General features: G+C 42.7%; 1 protein-coding gene across 1 annotated transcript in view; it reads right to left on the bottom strand.

Annotated features, from left to right (window-relative positions):
• Positions 1–374: 374 nt before the first annotated feature.
• Positions 375–24,766, bottom strand: part of LOC119934791 (nitrate reductase [NADH]) — a 64,187-nt gene continuing 39,795 nt past the window's right edge. The window contains exons 4-7 of the mRNA XM_038754329.1: positions 17,304–17,432; positions 16,863–16,889; positions 5,810–5,835; positions 375–4,393 (exon numbers count right to left, since the gene is read on the bottom strand). Coding sequence (XP_038610257.1) covers positions 4,309–4,393; positions 5,810–5,835; positions 16,863–16,889; positions 17,304–17,432 — 267 coding nt within the window. The 3' untranslated portion in view covers positions 375–4,308. The remainder of the gene's footprint in view (positions 4,394–5,809; positions 5,836–16,862; positions 16,890–17,303; positions 17,433–24,766) is intronic.

The following is a 24,766-nucleotide window of genomic DNA, read 5'->3' as shown; positions in this document are numbered from 1 at the left end:
GATTCCTCTACCACTTAGCCAGATGGGGGGCAGGTGCAGGAGAAAAGGGGGGCCCTCCCAAGTGTGGGTCTGTGCTGTCCTAACCCAGCCCCGCTCGCTGAGAACCTAAGTGCCATTTCTGATCTGCTTCAACTTGCCTGTTTTCCACGCCACTTGTGAAACTAGGTTGCGGGATTATTGCTGAGTGAAAAATCAGCTTCAAACCCACGAGCGGCCGCAAGTGTCCTTCAGGGAATTCCTAAACAGTCAAGTTACAACCATAATCATCTCCAGGTTCTCAGAATCCCTTCTTCTGTTTTTCCTACAACACCTGATGAAAAAAGATCTCATTCTCCCGTTTTTCCTTTTGATGGAATAACTGTCACCGAGGCAAGGAAAGTGAAACAGTATCTTTATTGTGTCAGTTCTGCTAACAAACAATCACTGTGTGCACATTCCAGTAGAGACAAAGATCTTTGTTTAAAGTATTCTGAAATAAAATAGGTAAACAAACCCAATTACTGAATACACAATAGGGATGTTAATGTCAGAGATGTGTTCATGTCAAAGTTAAGAATATAGGAGATGGTTCTTCGGAATTTTTCTCCAAGTGTGCAAATTCAGGATTTAGGCACCCAAGAAAGTATTGGAAAAACCTAGTGAGGCACTGAGCAGGCAACTGTAAAAGTGTCTCCACATTTCTAGTGCGTGTCAACCCTTCTCCACCTACATCACCCCCACAAAATTCCAGCCCCAGGCTTCTCTAGTACAGGACGGCCAATCCTGCCAAACTCCCCAATGGTTTGTGATGTTGGGCAACTACAGGAGGTGGTTCAACAAGTGAACTTCTTGTTGAGGCACGAAACGGATGAACCCATCTCTCTTGGGGCAGAAGGTAATGAACGTTCATTTTTTTCTTCATACACCCGGGCTCCCGAACCAGATAGATATCACGACAAAGTTTAAGCAGGGGAGACAATAAACAATGACATAGTCCGTAAAACATTTGTCACTGCCCCATAACTGAACCAACTGAATATAAAGCTAACAATGTTCCTATTTCACAATCCATAAGTTTACGACAGCTGCTAAAGAACTCCAGAAGCTGACGTTATAGGTTCCAGTGGAATTTTACTCCTTGTTCAGCAGTTCAGTTAAGACAACTCAATTCAAAGCAAACTTCGTCCCTTCATATCCTAACGTGCCACTACCACATTTGTTTTCTTGCCAAGGGCAGAAGCCATCTTAAGAAATTCTAGGGGCTCGGTCATCCAAACTCTAACGGGGGTGACCGACAATTTTTCCCCTTTTCCCTCCCCTAGTGGGGTTTGCTCCCTAGACATTTTGTGGCATTGACTCAATGGTATATTGCACCATAGCTCGTCTTCCTCGGAAATAAACAACAGAATACCCTAAAGACTAGCTCCAATGGGCACTGGTAGCCAAAGGGGAGCTACTCGCAAGTACCCAACAATAGCTTCGTCTGTCCTACATTACTGATGCTGACGATGATGCTGATTTAATCTCCTGCACAAAATTTGCACTTCCAGGACAAAACTTGGTGCATTCAACTCCAGGGAACAAACAAACTAATGAGGACTGGCAAAACAGAAAAGCCAAGGCCATTATACTGCAGGTAAACCTACCTTTCCTGTCGAGGGTGACGGCTAAGTCTCAGCCTGAGACTTCAGGACAGAGAACTTGTGCAAAGGAGCTGATTACAGGGACAGTGGGTTGCATGTAGACACTCAGGATCTTGTGCTCTCTTGTCTGCCAGTCGTGTACCCAAGAGCAGTTTACACAATACAAAACAACCCTGAACATAAAGAGTGAGACAAAAAGGAACCCAAAGACCCGGGTAGGTTGTGTATTTGGTGGGGGCAAGACCAGAAGAATTCACATTTGGCACAGAGTGAGAACAAGATTAGATGTAAACAGGAAGAGACATGTAGCAGGAAAAAAAGCTCCACATTACTTGTTTTATTGTTTTCCCCTTAAAAATATCAAACCGACTTTTACATACTGGGACTGAGGTTTGTTAAAACCCCTTCCAATCTAGATTAATGGTGACTGATTTTCACTCAATTTTGGAGACTTGATAACACTCTTCTATCGACCTGGGTATCTTCTAGCTCAGTTTGGCTCCCTGGGTGGAAAAAGCTACGCCAAAAAAACCTCAGAGATCCAGAAGTGTGGCATAGCAAATCCCTTCACCTACGGCAGTCCTCTTCTGAGACCAGTGATCTACATCAGATGTTTTCAATCTTTTTGAGAAGCTGATCCCCTCCCTGCCTCAATGTTTCACCTAAAATTATCCCTCCGCTTTCTCCTACTCCTGCACCCCATTCATCTAGGGCCGCCAATGACTCGGTCCCCCTTGAAACCGTTATAGAAACAAAAGCTACAGAGGAATCATGGGGCTCAGGACAGGTGTCAAAACGGGTGAAATCCCCCCAATATATTTATCTCCAAGGATTTCATACCATTTGACAACCTCTGGTCTAATCAAGTCCTTCACCCTACAGTTAATTAATTTTTTCTCCCCAGTGCAAAAGGCTTATTTACACTTTAAAGCAAAGGCTTTGGAATAAATTCAAGAAATGCTTAATTTTTGAGGGGCCATTCGTTTGTTGAGCCTTAACAAACATATCCTTTAAACCATTAGTAGAGAAACAGGAAATTCTGCAAGAAGTCACTAAAGGTAACCAGTACAACACCATGTATATGTGGGTACCTAATAAATGCAATTTAATGTAGTCTATATTCACTCAGAACAAGACCTTAGCTCAGTGTTTCCTTAAGTAGTATGCCTGGATCCGGCTTGCTGCTCCTTGTCCTGTCGGGTCCCTGGAAAACGGGAAAAGGCGAGAGGAATTGGGCATGACTGTTGCTTTACGAACTAAGCTGCTTCCTTCTGGATTGGATAAAGCACAGGTCTTTAAATGTATTCAGACATAGGGCGATCTTTCCTACAAGGCAAAGTGAAATCATCAACCGGTCACTCAGTTATTTTACATAGGTAGACTAGGCAAGCTTCTAGCTTGCAAAGGAGCGTGGAAAAGTGGCTACAAATTTGAACAAAATCAATTATTCCTCAGCAAGACTCATATCCAGAAAAAAATATTTTCCTTGGAACATTCCCACAGAATCACAATTAAAGCTATTGAGTCACTGAGGCCCAGCAGAGAACAAGGTTTCCCTTCCTATCATCCCTTCTTTGAACATGCCATTTAGTTGTGCCAATTACTATATCCACCCCATATGTAGTGAAAGGAACTGGAAAATCCAAAACTTTTCACTCCCTGTCGGAGCCATTTTTCAGCAAAAGATGATCCTTCCAATTTCCTCATGGAATGGAACTCAAAAGAAAAATCACAAAGTCCACTCTGCATTTCAACTTCAATCTCAAAATTCATCTGAAGAAGTATGGGGTCAAGCCAAGGCAGAAGGTTTTAGAAAGTCTTACCTTCTCACCAAAACCATTTGGAATTTGAATTTCCATTTACCCAAAATGTTTTGAAGATCAACTTGGCTACTGAATACCAAAACATCCAGTGTAGGCTCAGAGGTTTCAGGAACATAACAGTAGATCTATCTAGCAACCGCTTAGTTCTAGTTCTGATGTTTCCATTCAGAGGCAATTAGCAGCTCATGAAGTTGTCTTTCAGGCGTGGTGGCTGTGTACTTCTACCTTTCATGACAACCAGCTCAGAATAGAAATAGGAAAATTAAGTCAGACTTGTCTTTTTGAAAATCGGTATTTTTTCCATTCAAAGGTGCATATCAATGTAAAGAAAGGGGAAGACTATCTTCAAAGAATAGATGTTTGCTGCTTCTCCTGTTAAGAACGCCCTGGATCCATTCAAAGTATTAGATCTCAGACCACTTTATTGCAAAGGCCGAAACACCAGACCCACGCAGAATTTCTTCTGCAGATGTGCACATGAAGCACAGAATGTTTTACGGATTCACCCACTAGCAGCTCTTCCATCTGAATGTAACTGGTGGCAGAAAGTTGTGGAATGAAAAATGATTCCTATAAACCTAAGGAGGGAGGGCAGATTGAGTCCAAAATTAAATCCTGAGAGACTACTACTACTGGTGAGTGAGGGTGTCTGAAGGGGAAGGAGAGGTAAGACGACAAGTGTTGGTCCCAGATTTGAGGTCAACGGGGGTAGCATTATCTTGGTTTCTCCTGTTGCCAGAGAAGCCAAAGGGTGAAAATAAAATTGACAGAATTCAAGGAGAGGGGCATCCAAAAGTCTCAACAAAGCAGGCTTGCTTCTCTCTTTGAAAGGCTTGCACTCTGCAGGTTTCACTGAGGCGGGATCAAGAAGCTCTGCTCTCCCCCATGTAGTAGCGATACATGACAGCTAATAAAACAACTCCAATGACGGGGATAATCCAGTTGCACCTGGAAGAAGAAAATAAAAATAAAGTTACATAAATCTGATTCAAAATGTTCTGCACATCAGCCTGTACATTTCAAGACATTTTGAGACATTTTGATTTATTCTGAGAAACACAGATTGCTTATAAAATCCAGGAGGGGGTAAGATACCAGATGATTACTGAAAACAGCAGCTTGCCATTTATATGCTCTACTAGGATTGATCTCTCTGAAAGAGAGAGAGAGAGATAACCCATTCAACGTACGGGCAGGGTGTGGGGAGGGCTGCCTGGCCATTTTCCTACGAGGCGCAGGATGGCCCCAGATTTATTTCACTAAGAGTGCTCCACTAAGTCATATAAGGATTAGAAGCGTCAACCCACAACCCTTCATTATGATCCAAATAGCTTTGCTGCCCCTGTATTTCAGACTCTGCAAGTTGGGAACTGAGAGACCGGTGGCCATGAAAAGTGGCCATGAAAAAGTAGATAAAGACAAAGTCAGCAGAGCACTCTTTGGGAAGGAAAAAAAGGGACATGAATAGAAAATGGTGACTCGCTGGCTTCGTGTGAATAGGGCATGAAAGGATATAGAGGTCAGAGTGGATAATCGGCTCATCATGAGTCAGCCAGGATATTGTCATTAAAAAAACCCAACTACCCTGATATTATGAGCACTACATATAGGAAACCACAAAGTAATCCTTCTATTTACTTGACTCTGGCAGACCTAAACTAGAGTATTGTGTTCAGATCTGGACTTGTCATCTTAAAAGGGATGTGGAGAACGTAACTCCCCTCCCCCCCACAAAAAAACACCAACAATTAAAAGTTGGAATATAGTTTCTGTGAGGAAAGGTTAAAGGAACTAAGACTATTCAGCCTGAAGAAGAGCTGATAATTTTTGATGTGTTATTCTATGAAGAACAGTGAAAAGTTTGTTCTCCCTTCTTCACTGAAAACAAAACAAATCTTTTAGACTGGGAGCCCACTGTTGGGTAGGGACTGTCTCTATATGTTGCCAACTTGTACTTCCCAAGCGCTTAGTACAGTGCTCTGCACACGGTAAGTGCTCAATAAATACGATTGATGATGATGAAGGGCAAATTGATTACACTGAAGCACAAGTGACTTGGACGAAACAGAAGGAATTCAAGGGCTACTAAACCCTGGAATAGGGATATGATGTGGGAAAGGGCAGAATACTATCTGTCAGAAATTATTTAGGCTGACCTAAATCTCCTCTCAAAGTCCCTTCCAGGTTTAGGATTTGAAAGGGAGGATAGCCCTGTGCACTTAAAAAACACATTCGCAAAGTACTCTGACCTACAGTGTGATCCTTCCTTAAATTGTTACCCCAAAAACCACGCAGAATAACACTGTAAATGCACTTCCACGTAACTGTACTTTTAAAAGTAAAAAATTTAAAGGGAAACCATACCTTTGGCCAAATGAGTTGGAAACACTCTGCAGAAGATGTGAGCCCAAAAGGAAAAGAAAAGGGGTGGGGGGGAAGGGGGGAGTAAACAAGGTTAACATGGTTTGCATAAAATTTTAAAATCTGAACATCTAAGACGGCTTTAGAACGCATGGTAGAACTACAGGGACTTTTTCACTTTTTTCACTCTGGAAACTAAGGGCTGACTGGGAATGGCATTTGAAGTTATGCACTCACCCATTCTTCAGGGGCCAATCATTAATGAGGATCTAAAAGTCCTTTGAAAGCGTACAACTGAAGAGGAATGTGGTGAAATTAACTTCCCACGGTGGACTAATCATCACATTATTCCTCTCCAGCCTGTTCGTCTCTCACATTTGCAGTGATTTGTTCAGCCATACTTTAAAGGTTATTCTTTTTTAAAGCTTTCCCCTATTACACCTTAGCCAATTGTGCAGTGTTCTGGGGGGAGATAATTACTTTGACTCCTGCCAGTAACTCATCTACCGGCTCCAATTTTGATCATCCTCATTGATGCCGCTTCAGTTTGATAATCGTGATTAGAGGCCACAAGAGTCATTTGGCCCTGCAAGAGGAAAATAGGGGTCGATACAGGAAAACACCTTCTCGAAACCCATTAACCGTTTTGTTAGGGAGAGAGCCTAGAATGACCACCCTAAAAAATGATTTTCTAGGGCAGCTCATTCCATAAATTAGTTACACTGTTCAAAGGACCGGCATAACGTATCCCCGGTGAGATATATGCAAGTAATACAACACTTATTGGGGATTTACATTAAACCAATCTGCCCCGAGAGGAATCCTGAGCCTCTGGATGGAGAAGGCCTCATAAAGGGCAGGCAAATGTCAAGGTCCAAGGATAGGGATAGACATGAAGCCACAATATCCCTCCATATGGCAAGATTCCTGTCAACAGCTCTTTTTATCCATCAATCAATTGGATTTATTGAGCGATTACTGTGTGCAGAGCTCTGTACCAAGCACTTGGAGAGTACAAGGGTCTGCTGTCTGCACAATGTCTGCTGTGTGGCCTTAGGCAAATCACTTCACCTCTCTGAGCTTCAGTTACCTCATCTGTAAAATGGGGATTGAGACTGTGAGCCCCACGGGGGACGGGGACTGTGTCCAACCCCATTTGCCTGAATCCACCCCAGCGCTTAGTTCAGTGCTTGGCACATAGCAAGCCTTTAACAAAACACCACAATTATTATTACAATAGAACGGAGTTCATTCATTCATTCACGCATTCATTCAATCGTATTTATTGAGCGCTTCCTGTGTGCAGAGCACTGTACTAAGCGCTTGGGAAGTACACGTTGGCAACATATAGAGACGGTCCCTACCCAACAGCGGGTTCACAGTCTAGAAGGGGGAATTGTACATTTACAATTGTACATTTGTACAATTGTACATTGATTGTACAATTAATTGTACATTGATTGTACAATTAATTGTACATTTGATTTCACTCCTACTAAAGCCCACCTTTTGGAATAATAATACTATTAATAATGATAACAAATAATTGTAGTATTTGCTAGGTGCTTACTACGTTCCCTTCCCACAACAAGTTTACAGTCTGGAGGGCGGAGAAAGACATTAATATAAACGAATACATTTTGGATATATATTCATTTTGTTCATTCATTCAATCGTATTTATTGAGCGCTTACTGTGTGCAGAGCAATGTGCTGCGGGGTTGACTGAGGGGTAAATAAAATGAGCAAATCAGAGCGACGCAGAAGAGAGTGGGAGAAGAGGAACAGGGCAAAAAGCAGGAACAGGGCAAAAACAGAGCTTTAGTACACTGAGAAATAGCTAAACTATTAGGAATGGAGACTGGTTCAGATAACTGAAAGTTAACATAACCTAGGTAATTGGGTTTGTTTACCTAAGAAAGATGAATGCCCAGTTTTGTTTGATTAGTATCTAAATTTCCTTCTTGATCATGTTCGTTGTGGGCAGGGAACCACATCTGCTAAATCTGTTGTACTCTCCCAAGTGCTTAGTAATAATAATAATGATGATAGCATTTATTAAGCGCTTACTATGTGCATAGCACTGTTCTAAGCATTGGGGAGGTTACAAGGTGATCAGGCTGTCCCACAGGGGGCTCACAGTCTCAATCCCCATTTTACAGATGAGGTAACTGAGGCACAGAGAAGTGAAGTGACTTGCCCAAAGTCACACAGCTGACAAGTGGCGGAGCTGGGACTCGAACCCATGACCTCTGACTCCAAAGCCCGGGCTCTTTCCACTGAGCCATGCTGCTTTTCATGTACTGTACCTTGCCACAGTAGGAGCTCAATAAATACTACTGATTGATTGATTACAAACTACCCTGAATTAATATAACCAGTCACTTGGATAACTGCGGATAATGGAAGTTCTACTGTCATTAGCAGTATGACAGTAGCAGTAGCTGAAGCAGTAGAAGTAGCTGAAGCAGCGTGGCTCAGTGGAAACAGCCCGGGTTTTGGAGTCAGGGGTCATGGGTTCGAATCCCGGCTCTGCCAGTTGTCAGCTGTGTGACTTTGGGCCAGTCACTTCACTTCTCTGTGCCTCAGTTCCCTCATCTGGAAAATGGGGATGAAGACTGGGAGCCCCCCGTGGGACAACCTGATCTCCATGTAACCTCCCCAGCGCTTAGAACAGTGCTTTGCACATAGCAAGCGCTTAATAAATGCCATCATTATTATTATTATTAGCAAAAGTACCATTAGGCTCTACCTGTTATGAATATAATAATGTTTAAAGAGAGTGTATATCTAGAGTTGAAATGAAGTGATTTGATTATCTAAATGAGAACCTCTGAAACCATGGGATAAAATATAAGAATTTAAGGGCATGGTCTACATTATAATGTTTAATCCTAGGATTATGGAGAAGCTGAAAGTTACTATGGGCACATATATGACTTCATTGAAGTTAAACGCTTGAACACTGACTTTGCTCCATGAAGAGAAAGCAGGGAATCAGCGGGGTCTACTGGACAGAGCAGAGTCCTGGGGGTCAGAAAGACCTGGGTTCCAAACCTGGCTCCGCTACATGCCTACGGTGTGACCTTGGGCAAGTCACTTCACTTCTCTGGACCTCAGTTACCTCATCTGTAAAATGGGGAATAAGACTGTGAGCCCCACGCGGGACAGGGACTGTGTCCAACCTGATAAGCTTGTATCTACCCCAGTGCTTTGGTATTCATTCACTCATTCAATCGTATTTATTGAGCACTTAATGTGTGCAGAGCACTGTACTAAACGCTTGGGAAATCCAAGTTGGCAACATATAGAGATGGTCCTTACCCAACAACGGGCTCACAGTCTAGAAGGGGGAGACAGACAATAAAACAAAACGTGTAGTAAAGTGCCTGGTACACAGAAAATGCTTAACAAATACCATGTGGAAGAATCAAAACCTTGGTCATATTCATCCATTCATTCAATCCTATTTATAGAGCGCTTACGGTGTGCAGAGCACTGTACTAAGCACTTGGGAAGTACAAGTCGGCAACATATAGAGACGGTCCCTACCCGGCAACGGGCTCACTTACGCAGAGAGTGCTAAAATGGATCTCGCTTGGATATATCTAAGATTTCCTGGTTTTCAGGGCAGAAGAGGTAAAGTGATAGGATCTTAAAGTCAAAAAATAATAATAATTACTACTTGCGGTCTATGTTAAGTGCTTACTATGTGTGAAACACTGTATTAAGCAGAGGGATGGCTAGAAGTTAATCGGGTTGGACACAGCCCCTGTCCCACATGGGACTGTCCAAGTATATCTAGAGTTGAAATGAAGTGATTTGATGATCTAAATGAGAACCTCTGAAACCATGGGATAAAATATAAGAATTAAAGGGCATGGTCTAACATTATAATGTTTAATCCTAGGATTACGGAGAAGCTGAAAGTTACTATGGGCACATATATGACTTCATCGAAGTTAAACGCTTGAACATTGACTTTGCTTCTTGAAGAGAGAAGCAGGGAATCAGCGGGGTCTACTGGACAGAGCAGAGTCCTGGGGGTCAAGTATGAAGGAGAACAGGTATTTAATTTAACAGGGATTAAATGCTCTATTTTACAGATGAGGAAATGGAGGCGCTGAGAAGATAAATTGACTTGCCCAAGGCCACACAGCAGGTAAGTTGTTGCCAACTTGTACTTCCCAAGCGCTTAGTCCAGTGCTCTGCACACAGTAAGCGCTCAATAAATACGATTGGCTGAATGAATGAACAAGTGGTAGAGTCAGGATTAAAACCCAGGTCCTCTGACACTCAGGCCCCTCTTATCTGGGTGTAAGGGGAGAGTAGAGGGGAAAAGGGAGCAGAAACTCTATCAACCAGAGTGTCAGGGAACAGACTAGTGGTACAGAAGGTTACAAAACCAGAGACATACCACATTGGGTCATTAGATTCCTCATGAGGGTTTTTCTTATCAAGAACACCAAAACACCCTGAGTAATGCACATCAACCCTGGGTACAAAAAAAGCCTCAAAATTCTCCTACCAAATAACAGGAAAGGGGAGAGAGACAGAGAGTGAAAGGCAGAGAAAGGGAGACGAAAGGCAGAGACAGAGAGCGCTAACACTCCCTTACACACACTCAAAGGCATGAAAATGCCAAGCTACAGTGGCTCGCTTTTAACAAACTATAATGAAAGGGTTGTCTAAAGCAGTGCCGTCAGCAGCCAATCCCTCAGTCAATCTTGGCAAGAAGCCACGAAAGTTATTTTTAATTTCATAAAATAAAAACCCCAAACATTTGCCCTTTGATGATTGTATTAACATTTGCTCGGCCCTCACCGCTCCCCTTCGCAGCACACGTCCCAACTCCAAACAGGAGTCCTGATGTTGCATCGAGATTCAACACAGATGTTTATGAGAAATCCCGAGAGGATATGACCAACTTTAATGTATACTTCTTCTGGCTGAATGGCCATATCCAGGTATTTGTGAGCCTTCCCTAGTTGGAATTAAATACTGGATTTTCAGTGAGGAGGACACAGTGACTATTCTAAGGCTGTTTGGTTTGTGGCACAGAGAGTCAAAATAACAGTGTGGGGATTTTGAGGTAGCGCAAACTCAAAACCATACTGGATTCAACACACACAACAAACTGAGGAATTCATTGGCATGTTCCTTTACTCTCTGTGGAGTTCTGTGTACACACACACACACACACACAACCGAGAACCAATAAACCCAACTACAGACTTGTCCTGACTTTATTCAACTTTAAAAACCTTAGAAACAAAGTCTGTAAATAAAACTACACCTCTAATTTCCCAAGAGTTGCCAAAATATTGCACGGACGTTATAGTTATTTCTAGTACACTGAAAGGAGGTGCTTTGTAGTATTTTGAGTGACCCGAGCAGTAGCTAGATTTAAAAGTCTTAAATGGAGCAAGACCACTCGATTTTTAGAGCCAAATTCATCTTATTGTTCCTCGGAATCAAAACCTCTGTGGTGCATTTATATTATACGTCCGTCTGGTGGACTTCTGGCCTCAACACTTAACTTTCAGACTTTTTTTAAGATAAAGGGAAGAAATGGACATATTTTGGGAAGAAAGAATTAAGAAAATTATTTTCAAACTATAAAGTAATACGCTTTTGCAGCGGATGGGATTACAAGTGTAGGAAATTGGGAAGGATAAAGCCTCAGAAATATTGAGAATTGGGGTGGTTTTAGCACACAGTCTTCTTGCTTTCTTGTCTGAGAGTTCACTATCCACAAACACAGTAATTTCCATAAAGCAACTCAGGATTTTATGACTGTCATGACAACTCATGAGGTTTTGGTTTTTTCCCTCCTAGGTAGTTTCTTGTTTATTTAAAAGATGGTCAAACACAGGACCTTTTTTCCAAGTAAGAGAATAGGGCAATAATACTCGAGATGGCCCAGGTGAATAAATTTAGCCATTTGGTGTCTATGACTGATTATTTAAATAGTTTTCCAACAGGATTATAGCACAATTTCCAAAATAAAACTTAAAGACCAGCGCTGAAATATGAACCTCAGGTAAATTCTCGGGAGCCCAGTACGCTAAACCGATCTCTGAAGAGAGAATTAAAAACCAAAAGATCCAAAAATAAAAAATGAGACTTGATTGCTCCAAAGCACAGCATTGATGGCTTTGAAAAAGGTGTCTCGTCACCACAATCGTACCCCACGTTTTATAAAGTTACAGAACCACTCCTTATAAATGGAGCCCTGTAAAAATGACACCAGCACGGGAGACTTCTCAGCAAGAGAGCCTGGGTTTTGAAAAGCTACGTTGCCACCTAACACTAAGCCTTGATTCAGGAGGTCATGTTACAAAGTAAAACTGTTAGACAAAGAATAATGCAACCCATCCTTAGAAAAACACTTCAGCAAGCAGCAGTCACTGCATAGACAAAAGGCCGCCAGTTTCTTGCACAGGTATAGCTGCACCCAAAGAAAAACTTTCAACTGTTGCCAGGCTTTTAACTGTTTTCTGTTTTGGGGGCAGCATATCAGCACTTGTTATCACCTCCAAACAGCCCGGGAGGATGGCAAGGAGAGGAGGCTGACCTCAAACCCGAAAATATTTGTTATTTGTTAATAATGCTATTACGATGTTTGATGTTATTAAGATGTTTGAAGGGGGGGGGGATGCAAATTTGGGTAAAATAAGGGTTTAGGTTTATCTGAGGATTTCAATTATGCTAATCTCCAAAGGATTATCACTTAACTGCATAAGGAAAAGTCACACCAAAGAAACTGCTCTTAGTAGAGTAACTCAGTTTTATGGACTGATTACTTTTCGCCATTCCTCATCAAGGTACTGGAAAGACTTATAGTTGAGTGGGAAGCCACGTTGAGAAATAGCTCTACCTCCGTAGAGTGATTTGGAGTTTACAAATGCACAGAGATATTGAGATCTCTCTAGGAGCCAGGGTACATTTCTTGGGTCAGTGAATGCACTCTTTAAATATGGTGGTGATCTTTGACTGTAATGATTTTCAGGGCAAGTTCTAGAGTTTTTATGGTTTTACCTTTCTTTATGTATCTCTAACCAGCCCCTCTCCTCACTTCATTCTTAGATCTAAGCCCCGGGTGGGGCCTGAGATGGTGTCTATTTCTTACATTTATATTTTTTTTTCCCTGTACAGCAGTCACACCAAAGAAACTGCTCTTAGTAGAGTAACTCAGTTTTATGGACTGATTACTTTTCGCCATTCCTCATCAAGGTACTGGAAAGACTTAAAGTTGAGTGGGAAGCCACGTTGAGAAATAGGTCTCCCTCCGTAGAGTGGTTTGAAGAAAGTTTACAAATGCAAAGAGATATTGAGATCTCTCTGGGAGCCAGCATACATTTCTTGGGTCAGTGAATGCACTCTTTAAACATGGTGGTGACCTTTGGCTGTAATGATTTTCAGGGCAAGTTCTAGAGTTTTTATGGTTTTACCTTTCTTTATGTATCTCTAACCAGCCCCTCTCCTCACTTCATTCTCAGATCTAAGCCCCGGGTGGGGCCTGAGATGGTGTCTATTTCTTACATTTATATTTTTTTTTCCCTGTACAGCAGTCACACCAAAGAAACTGCTCTTAGTAGAGTAACTCAGTTTTATGGACTGATTACTTTTCGCCATTCCTCATCAAGGTACTGGAAAGACTTACAGTTGAGTGGGAAGCCACGTTGAGAAATAGGTCTCCCTCCGTAGAGTGGTTTGAAGAAAGTTTACAAATGCACAGAGATATTGAGATCTCTCTAGGAGCCAAGGTACGTTTCTTGGGTCAGTGAATGCACTCTTTAAATATGGTGGTGACCTTTGACTGTAATGATTTTCAGGGCAAGTTCTAGAGTTTTTATGGCTTTACCTTTCTTTATGTATCTCTAACCAGCCCCTCTCCTCACTTCATTCTCAGATCTAAGCCCCAGGTGGGGCCTGAGATGGTGTCTATTTCTTACATTTATATATTTTTTTCCCTGTACAGCAGGTGTTTAACAAATACTACTGAATGAAAAGGACATTCTACTAAATTCAAATTTTACTTTATTACACAAGCTAATGGGCAGAAGCTAGTTGCTGAAACAGCAACAGTGCTTTTAGAACGAGCCTGAAAGATTCTTCCTTTTGTAAATTATTCAATAATTTAAAATCACATATTGGAGAGGCACAGGAACAGATTTATACTAATGTGGATTGCAGGGCAGATGGCAGACACTCTAATCTGTTCGCTCCTCGTGGGCAGGGAATACTTCTCCTTAATCTTTTATATTGTATCCTCCCAAACGCTTTGCACAGTGCCTGCACACTGTCACTCAACAAATACGATTGGTTGATTGACTGATGCTGCGATGTCTGATCTTAAAGAGTTCCTGTGTTTAAGCCAAAGCTAACTGCTGCATCACAGTTGTTCAGTAAATCAGACTGATGCGAGGTGGGGATCCAGAGAAGCAAAATTTGGGTGGTGGACAATTCTGGGATGTGCCCGCTATTACTAACATTCCTGCTGCAGTAGGAAGTGTGGTGGTGAATGGAGAGAGGAACTGGAGAGGAGATCTGTGTCCTTCAAATACTTGATGGTCACCCCACAGTGAACAAACCCATAATTCATTTTAATGTCTGTCTTCCCTTCTAGACAATAAGCTCCATTTGGGCAGGGAACATTCATTCATTCATTCATTCATTCAATCGTATTTATTGAATGCTTACTGTGTGCAGAGCACTGTACTAAGCGCTTGGGAAGTACAAGTTGGCAACATATAGAGACGGTCCCTACCCAACAACGGGCTCACAGTCTAGCAACCCTTTATACTGCACTTCCAAGCGCTATCAATCAATCAATCAATTGTATTTATTGAGTGCTTACTGTGTGCAGAGCACTGTACTAAGCGCTTGGGAAGTACAAGCTGGCAACATATAGAGACAGTCCCTACCCAACAGTGGGCTCACAGTCTAGAAGGGGAGACAGGGAACAAAACCAAGCATACTAACAAAATAAAATAGAATAGATATGTACAAGTAAAATAAATAAATAGAGTAATAAATATGTACAAACATATACACATATATACAGGTGCTGTGGGGAAGGGAAGGAGGTAAGATGCAGGGGATGGAGAGGGGGACGAGGGGGAGAGGAAGGCAGGGGCTATCACTAAGTCCTATCAGTTCCACCTTCACATCACTGCTAAAATCCACCCTTTCCCCTCCAAACTACTACCTCGTTAATCCGATCACTTCTCCTATCCCGCCTTGATTTCTACATCAGCCTCCTTGCTGACCTCCGTGTCTCCTGTCTCTCCCCACTCCATCCATACTTCGTTCTAAGGCTCGGATCATTTTCTACCAAAACGTTCAGGCCATGTTTCCCCCCTCCTTTTAGACTGCGAGGCCACTGTTGGGTAGGGACTGTCTCTATATGTTGCCAACTTGTACTTCCCAAGCGCTTAGTACTGTGCTCTGCACACAGTAAGCGCTCAATAAATACGATTGATGATGATGATGATGATGTTTCCTCACGCCTCAAGAAACTTCAACGGTTGCCCATCCACCTCCACATAAATTAAAAACTCCTCACCGTTGGCTTTAAAGCACTCCACCACCTTGCCCCCCTTACCTCACCTCGCCACTCTCCTACTACAGCCCAGCCCACACACTTTGCACCCCTAATGCCAATCTTCTCACGGTACCTCAATCTCGTCTATCTCTGCCAATCTCTCACCCACATCCCGCCTCTGGCCTGGTGCGCCCTCCCTCCTCAAATAAAAAGGACGACTACTCTCTCCCGCTTCATACTGAAAGCACATCTCCTCCAGGAGGCCTTCCCTAGCTAAGCCCGCCTTTCCTCTTCCTCTCTCTTCTGCGTTGCCCTGGCTTACCCCCTTCATAAATCCCCCGTCCCCAGCCCCACGACACTTAAATTAAAGATATGTGCATATTTATTTATATTGATGTCTGTCTCTCCCTCTAGAATGTATGCTCATTGTGGGCAGAGAATGTGTCTGTTTACTGTTATACTGTACTCTCCCAAGCACTTAGTACAGTGCTCTGCACGCAGCAAGCGCTCAATAAATACGATAGAATGAATCAAATGACTACAGTGCAGTGCCCACTGTAAGTGTTCAGTAAATATCAGTGATTGATTGATTGATTGAGAGAGGTCATTTACCCACATTACTTCAGCGGCTGTAGAGAGTATGATGCTGGATGGAGGGAAGGTATATAGGAGAGGGGAATGTCACTGGATAATAACAGTAATAATAATGATGGTATTTATTAAGCGCTTACTAAGTGCTTGGAGTAAATACAAGGTGATCGGGTTGTCCCATATGGGGCTCACAGTCTTAATCCCCATTTTACAGATGAAGTAACTGAGGCCCAGGGAAGTGATGTGACTTGCCCAAAGTCACACAGCTGACGAGTGGCGGGGCTGGGATTAGAACCCACGACCTCTGACTCCCAAGCCTGTGCTCTTTCCACTAAGCCACGCTGCTGTGGATCACAGCTGAAGACTGTATGAGTCCTTTACCTCATATCTTTCTCTTTTTCACTGAATGGCTGAGTGAATGAAGTTGCCCCCCACCCCGACCACCAATCACCTGAATATTCCTCAAGAGGAGATCAGGGTTTTTTGAGAAGAGTCAAAAGGGCAAGCTCCAACCAAGTCAATTACTTGTTTATTCAGTTCCGCTTAAAAGATATTTTAGTCCCCCAATTTTCCTTCTCAAATCCACTGAGAAAACACCCCCAATTTACAAATCTTTCATGCTATGTAATAACAGTCTATTACTGCTGACTTCATAACTAATATCTCTTAACTTTATCAGTGCCTTGGTCTCCCTGGTTGAAGGATATCCTTTTCTCAATAGTGAGGATGTTTTTCCTAATGTTCAACTCTGTTATTCTCTTCCCTTCCCCAAAGCCCTGTGCATTAGGGTTGGGGACCAAATCACTTTGCACAATGTTTCTGTATAAAGGGGGAAAAGAAATACCCTTGGTTAGAGAGATGCATACCAAATCTGTTTGAATATGCAGGTACAAGAAAGAAATCATCGATTTCTTACCTTGGAATCTTTCTTTTTACGTTCATTCTGTTAAGAGAAACAAAACCAACAGCATTTTAAGAAACTTCCAGATAATCAACGCCAACTGGCATGTTCAGAGCTAATTCCCACTTTGTGGTGCCTTACCCCGGGAGGTGAGCGTACTCCGAGGAATGACAACCACACTCTAAAATGAGTAATTACTAACAACGTGTCATGTGAGGTACCCCAACCGAGCTATTCATGGGGGCTATTGCCTGAGACAGGTAGATTATAGCAGAATCAATTTTCTGAAACAGTGGGGGCAATCCCAAAAGCGCTGATTACTTTTTGGTCAACATTTCTCGGGGTAGGTGGGCCGATATTAGTTTTCTCTGTCTGGTGGGGTTAGATAAAGTCCTCCCAGTAAACTTTTCCATCCACTTTTCTCCCCGGAGAAGTCACTATCTCAGTGACCCTTACCGGATGGATCTCCCCAATGTAGTACTGTTTGAGCATTTCCCTGGCATCCATGGAGTGCCCTACATCTTCAAAGCTTTCTGAGGCATCACCTCCAGCCTGCTCGAGCAGAACCTCTTCTCCGCCTGGGTGCTGCAAGAGAAAGGAATTCACTGAAAACCGAATTCACTGAAAGGATATTTAAGACGAGAATTCCTCCCCGCCCACCCCCTCCCAAGCTTTCCATGCACATTCCCATTTTAGTAAAATGACCTCTGACCATGAGTTCAAGATATTTCTAGCTGGAAACTCAGGCGTCCAACCTCCCCTCCAGGCAGTCTTGAGCAACAGGAGGGGACTGAGAGTCCCTGAAAGCCCCCAGAATCTAACCGTACCGGATTTACAAGCAACAAAATCCCTCCAGCACCAAGAATCAATAACTTTTCTTCTCCCTTTATCACACAGCACTTAGGCCATGGGTCACGTCTGCTCTGAATCCTAAATCCCGATAGGTGGAGAAAAGATGGCACGCATATTACAGAGCGCGCACATGAACATGCGTGTGTGTGTGTGTCTAAGTGAATGCGACATACACAGGATTTAACCGGGGGTCCACAAGCTCCTGGGAAATAAGGAAGGCAGTCACTTCAACGACTAAGAGGCACACCAATCCTGGGAGTGTCAAAAAAGCATATAAAGGAGAATAATAGCACCGATTTTCAATCTGATCATTACTCACCACCTTTGATTTAGCTGAATTAGATCCAGCCCATAGGATTAACCAGAGGATGCTACCAGTTATTCCCAATCAAGGGGCTGGGGTGGGACGGAGGGGTGTAAAATACCTAAAAATACTACTAACCCTACAAATGAAGGATTGAGAAAAATTCAGATGATAGCTTAAATCAATCATATTTACTGAGCGCTTACTATGTGCAGAGCACTGTACTAAGTGCTTGGGAGAGTACAGTACAACAGAATTAGCAGGGACGTTCCCTGCCCATAATGAGCTTACAGTCTAGAGATACGCTTACAGTTTAGAGATTTGCCCATAACGGCCGTTTCTTTAGTGGGAAAATAAGACCTGACCGGCAAAATACACAAAGGAACTTGTTTCCTCATAAAGCGGGGAAGAAGTCTTTAGGAAAAGTTCCAATATCATAGGATTGTCCTTTCAAACCTACATTTTCAATAAATGTTAAAAACATAACAAAGACGGATCATACAATATTTTGGATACAAAGCCTCAGGCAGCGTATACCCCTCAAAATCTAGGTTTCCTATACTAGAGAAGTTAAAAAAATTATGTTCTCACTTTTTCTTGCACCGAGAGTACAGTACAACAGAATTAGCAGAGACATTCCCTGCCCATAATGAGCTTACAGTCTACAGATACGCTTACAGTTTAGAGATTTGCCCATAACGGTCGTTTCTTTAGTGGGAAAATAAGACCTGACCGGCAAAATACACAAAGGAACTTGTTTCCTCATAAAGTGGGGAAGCAGTCTTTAGGAAAAGCTCCAATATTATAGGATTGTCCTTTCAAACCTACATTTTCAATAAATGTTAAAAACATAACAAAGACGGATCATACAATATTTTGGATACAAAGCCTCAGGCAGCGTATACCCCTCAAAATCTAGGTTTCCTATACTAGACAAGTTAAAAAAATTATGTTCTCACTTTTTCTTGCACCGAGAGTACAGTACAACAGAATTAGCAGAGACATTCCCTGCCCATAATGAGCTTACAGTCTAGAGATACGCTTACAGTTTAGAGATTTGCCCATAACGGTCGTTTCTTTAGTGGGAAAATAAGACCTGACCAGCAAAATACACAAAGGAACTTGTTTCCTCATAAAGTGGGGAAGCAGTCTTTAGGAAAAGCTCCAATATTATAGGATTGTCCTTTCAAACCTACATTTTCAATAAATGTTAAAAACATAACAAAGACGGATCATACAATATTTTGGATACAAAGCCTCAGGCAGCGTATACCCCTCAAAATCTAGGTTTCCTATACTAGACAAGTTAAAAAAATTATGTTCTCACTTTTTCTTGCACCGAGAGTACAGTACAACAGAATTAGCAGAGACATTCCCTGCCCATAATGAGCTTACAGTCTAGAGATACGCTTACAGTTTAGAGATTTGCCCATAACGGCCGTTTCTTTAGTGGGAAAATAAGACCTGACCGGCAAAATACACAAATGAACTTGTTTCCTCATAAAGTGGGGAAGCAGTCTTTAGGAAAAGTTCCAATATTATAGGATTGTCCTTTCAAACCTTCATTTTCAAGAAATGTTAAAAACATAACAAAGACGGATCATACAATATTTTGGATACAAAGCCTCAGGCAGCGTATACCCCTCAAAATCTAGGTTTCCTATACTAGACAAGTTAAAAAAATTATGTTCTCACTTTTTCTTGCACCGAAGGGCAAAGATTCTAAGACAAAGTTTAAGAAACAAAACAGAAAATTCCTCAGTCACTTTAAGCTCTAAAGAGAAGAATAAATCCTGAGACAAGAACTCAGAACAGACACATCTCAACAGGCGCGAACCTGATACGTGTGAACTGCACACTGCAAAAACCTGATTTCAGTGTCCGAGTCGTTAGCGCTAAGAAATCGGAATGCTTGATTTCACTTGAAACCTGGGGTTTTCATTAGAGCAGATCATAAAACAACCTTCTAAGCCCTTTCCTCTACTAGAATTCCTCAGTCCTGCTCAAAGCTTGCTCAAGCTTGCCCAATTCCCTTTGATCAACATCTCCTTCTCGTGAGATGCAGTCCGGGGATACCTAGGCTTAATGTAAACCCTAGGACCTTTAAGCATTTGAAATTGAAGCAACCGTCACTCACTTTTAAACTGCAAGGCAGTGCACAGTTTATAATCTCAAAATTGAGGCGTTTAAGGTTGGTTCAGAGTCTGATCCATAGCCAGAATTGGACTTGCTGTCCATTTTCAACTTGATCATAGCACAACTATCATTAGTTAGCTAGCCCTTCTGGCTAAAATGCTTTTCATGACTGTCAGTGTCTATCTATTAGTGCCTTTCGATACTCCACATCTCACTCCGGATCTCTTTCTTCCCTTAACACTAGCTCGAGCACTAAGTGAAACTTCAGGCCTACCAAAAAGGCACATCTTTGAGGTCATCTACTTTGGAAAAGGAGGGAGGATTTCCATTTCACTTCCCCAGTGCGCTGGCAGCGGAGAAGAGGGTTGGGCCATTTTGGTGCACTTTCCCGCACAATGCAGCGACAATGAATCTTCAACTCGGCTGGCCTTCCTCAAATGTCAACTGACAGAAGGAAATTACAGAATGGTGCCAAGAAAAACTTTCTCGAGGACTTTCATTAAAAACCAAGCAAATGTCTCACTATAAGCAACGTCCTCATAATATCAGCCAATTCTGACAGGCCTGGTACGCACTGCATTGATATATCAATAATACCCGGCCAGCACGATACTGGTTCTGAAAAACACGATCATGCGATAAAAGACAATTAATCGACACCAACCCCTGGCTTGTTAACGGCTTGGAAAGAAAACACACTTCAAAATTTTCTTCCAAGGGCAAAAATAGGACACAGATAATTTTTTTTTACAGCCGCTGTTAAATTTAACTTAATTTATGCCTTCCCTTTGTAAACCTCATCTCAGCCTTGTTTCTAGATTATGATCTGAGGGGATTTAAAAGAAAACGGGCAAAACTGTAATGAGAGACAGACATAAGATGAAACCAAGTAATTAAATCAACCTTTTTCTGTCTTATTGTCACAAGTGGTTACTATAGGAGGAGCTAAGTAAAATCAAATGACCCTCGAAATCCTAATCAATGTCTCATTCTGTAGCAAGCCAGATATTCCAGAAAATTCACCTCCTCCAACTCTTTCTCTACTCCACACCAATGCCTGAAATTCATCAGGATGCTTCACCTCTGATTCACTTTTCTAGTGCTATTTAACAAGGCCAGACTATCCTTCCAGGCTGTTGGTCAAAGTGTGGGGGCTTTATAGCACCGGGTGCTCGTCCCAACTCATCCCGGGCTGGCCAACCTTCTGGAAAGTTGTCAGACCTGATCCCATCTCCGAGATCACACCTGGCTTCTTGAGCAGTTCCAACACACCCATATTCCAGCATATTCGAGAGGAAAGGCAGATCGCAACGATGAAGTGGCTCCTGGAAGAAAGGCAATCAATCAATCGATCGTATTTATTGAGCGCTTACTGTGTGCAGAGCACTGTACTAAGTGCTTGGGAAGTCTTTTGGCTTTGAGGCTATGCTCGATCGGTGATTTAGTGCAGAGAGCTCGGGCCTGAGTGTCAGAGTACCTGGGTTCTAATCTCAGCTTTACCATTTGCTTGCTGAGGGACCTTGGGCAAGTGACGACTTGATTACCTTGTATCTGCCCCACTGCTTATTCATTCATTCAATCGTATTTATTGAGCGCTTACTGTGTGCAGAGCACTGTACTAAAAGCTTGGGAAGTCCAAGTTGGCAACATCTAGAGACGGTCCCTACCCAACAACGGGCTCACAGGCTAGAAGGGGGAGACAGACAACAAAACAAAACATGGGGACAGGTGTCAGGTCGTCAGAACAAAGTGCTTAGTACAGTGCCTTGACACAGGGTAAGCATTTAAAATAATAATAATAATAACAATAAAGTCACCAGAGCTTTGCATGGCATAACATGCAGGGAACTTACGACAATAGGATTCCCAAACTGCTTTTTGTGAGCTAAATGGGACGACTGAAAGTGGGGAAAGGAGAGGAAATGAATGCAATAACGTGCCGTCTCGGACCACGCGGCATTACAGCTGAATATCAGGAGACAACTATGGCAGATGGATCAGCCTGGCAGCTGGCAATCCAAAGAGAGCCTCTTCTTCAGCAGAGGTTTCAAAAGGATAGTTTAGGGAGCCTGAAAAGCAAAAATGAAAATTGTCCTCAAATGCTTCAAACGGGTAACAGGGCTGCACAACGGCAGCGGACTTGTTTGCGAGATGTGGTCCCATATCAGCTTGTTCGGCAAATTTCACCATCAGTAATGACATCTTTGATTACAAAGGTCAACTCTATATGTGAGTGTAGTTGTACAGACATTTGACGATTTCCAGTTATTTCGGGGATTGCGTTAGATATCTGTATAAGCGATAGTCATTTGCTATTTCAGCCTTTATGTACACATCCTTACGCTCAGCCATTTCTGTAACTTATTCTAATGTCCGTGTCCCCCTCTAGACAGTAAGCTCCCTGTGGGCAGGGAACGGTGTCTACCAACTCTATTGTATTGAACTCTCCTAAAGGTTTAGTACAGTGCTCTGCATGTGGTAAGAGCTCAATAAATACCACTGATCGATTCTACTTCTAAGTGGTCTCCTCTCTGAGGCGTTATTTTTTCCTTACCTTTATCATCATCAATCGTATTTATTGAGCGCTTACTATGTGCAGAGCACTGTACTAAGCACTTGGGAAGTACAAATTGGCAACATATATGCCAATGAGTCTCTCAAAGAGCATTTTACCTGAGAAACCAAAGCACGTTTGTCCCCAACAATAGGATTTTGTAAATGCCCAATGCCAGTGAAACTGAACATCAAGAGCAATTTTAATACGTTACCAAACCTGTCTAGTCCCAGGAACCAGTTTCTAAGTGAACAGTATCAATCGTTCAACGACATTCATGATCTGTAAACTAAGCTAGTCACCAGTACAGTCAGTCACTTATAAGGATAAGTACTCTCAGAAAACAAGCACATAGTCAGGAAATTCTTAATGAGTGACCATTAAGACTGAAAAGAAGAACGAAGGAAACGAATCCATAAATTTCACTAACGATTCTGATTCTGGGTCCCAAGAAGAGAGGAGGTCCTCTCATTTTTCCCTGACAATTCTGTGGTGCAAGGAATGCAGAAAAACACCCCACAGCCATCAGTTTTTAGCATGAAGCGGAATCACTGCAGAAAAATCTAAGCTTGGGGTGTGCCAATATGAATTCAAGCTACTCTGGGAGCGGATGGAGACGGCTTGGGTTTCTTGAACCTCGGAAAGGAACCCACCTCCCAGATCTTCTTCTTTTAAAAGCTGTCCCGTGTGAACATAAAACTATAAAAATTCCAGAAACTACTACTGGCCCAGTGGAAAGAGTGTGGTTCTGGGACTTTGGGTTTGTAGTCGTGGTTGTACCTGAGGCGGGCGAAGACCACACGTGCACTTTGCAACGTGCTGTGCCTCTCTGCCCATCTACTTGCTCGCTGCACCCCGTGCTCCAGCGGAAACATGTTGGGCAAAGGAAGAGAGGGTGCGAGTGGGGCTGCGCAAACCACTAGCACTAAAATCAGTATCTCTGCACAGGCTCTCAGTCCTAAAGTCTCAGGGCCACAGTTCATCCGTTGTTCCTGGCGGGAGATTCCCCCCAATCCATAAGAAATGCAAAATAGTGGGTCAGACTGTCTAGCCAGCCAAGTATTCTGTCTCCAACGGTGGCATGAGGGACACTTGGTAGAAAATTTGTGAGTCGTCTTCTTTGACATCCATCCTTATGGCTGGATGTCCATATTCTTCTCTTAAATCATTCATGAATTTATCTAAACCCTGTTTTTTTTCTACTGATACTTTCTGCCTGCACAAATTCCTGGGATAAGACATGCTATCCGGTTACTAATACTAATAATAATGATGGCATTTGTTAAGCGCTTACTACGTGCCAAGAGCTGTGCTAAGCTCTGGGATCGATACGATATAATCGGATCAGACACAGTCCCTGTCCCAAGTGGGGCTCCTAGTCTAAAGGGAAGGGAGAACAGGTATTGAATTCCCCTATCAGAGATGAGGAAACTGTTCTAAAAATAATGAGACATTTGTTAAGCACTTACTACGTGCCAAGAGCTGTGCTAAGCTCTGGGTTCGATACGATATAATTGGATCAGACACAGTCCCTGTCCCAAGTGGGGCTCCTGGTCTAAAGGGAAGGGAGAACAGGTACTGAATTCCCCTATCAGAGATGAGGAAACTGAGACCCAGAGAGGTTAAGTGACTTGCCCAGGGTCACACAGCAGGCAAGTAGAGAAGCAGTCTGACCTAGTGGACAGAGCGGGCCTTGGGGTCCGAGGACATGGGTTCTAATCCCGGCTCAGCCATTTGTCTGCTGTGTGACCTTGGGCAAGTCACTTAGACTGTGAGCCCACTGTTGGGTAGGGGCTGTCTCTATATGTTGCCAACTTGTACTTCCCAAGCGCTTAGTCCAGTGCTCTGCACACCGTAAGCGCTCAATAAATACGATTGATTGATTGATTGATTCTCTGTGCCTCAGTTAACTCATCTGTAAAATGAGGATTAAGACCGCAAGCCCCATGTGGGACATAGACTGTGTCCAGCCTGATTAGCTTATATCCACTCCAACGCTTTTTTACACAGCCTGGCACATAATGAGCGCTTAACAAACACCATAAAAAAAAAAAGCGGCAGAGTTTGGACCAG

The sequence above is a fragment of the Tachyglossus aculeatus genome, chromosome 11 (assembly GCF_015852505.1).
Source record: "Tachyglossus aculeatus isolate mTacAcu1 chromosome 11, mTacAcu1.pri, whole genome shotgun sequence".
Classification (NCBI taxonomy): Eukaryota; Metazoa; Chordata; class Mammalia; order Monotremata; family Tachyglossidae; genus Tachyglossus; species Tachyglossus aculeatus.
This window is presented reverse-complemented; position numbering and strand designations above follow the sequence as displayed.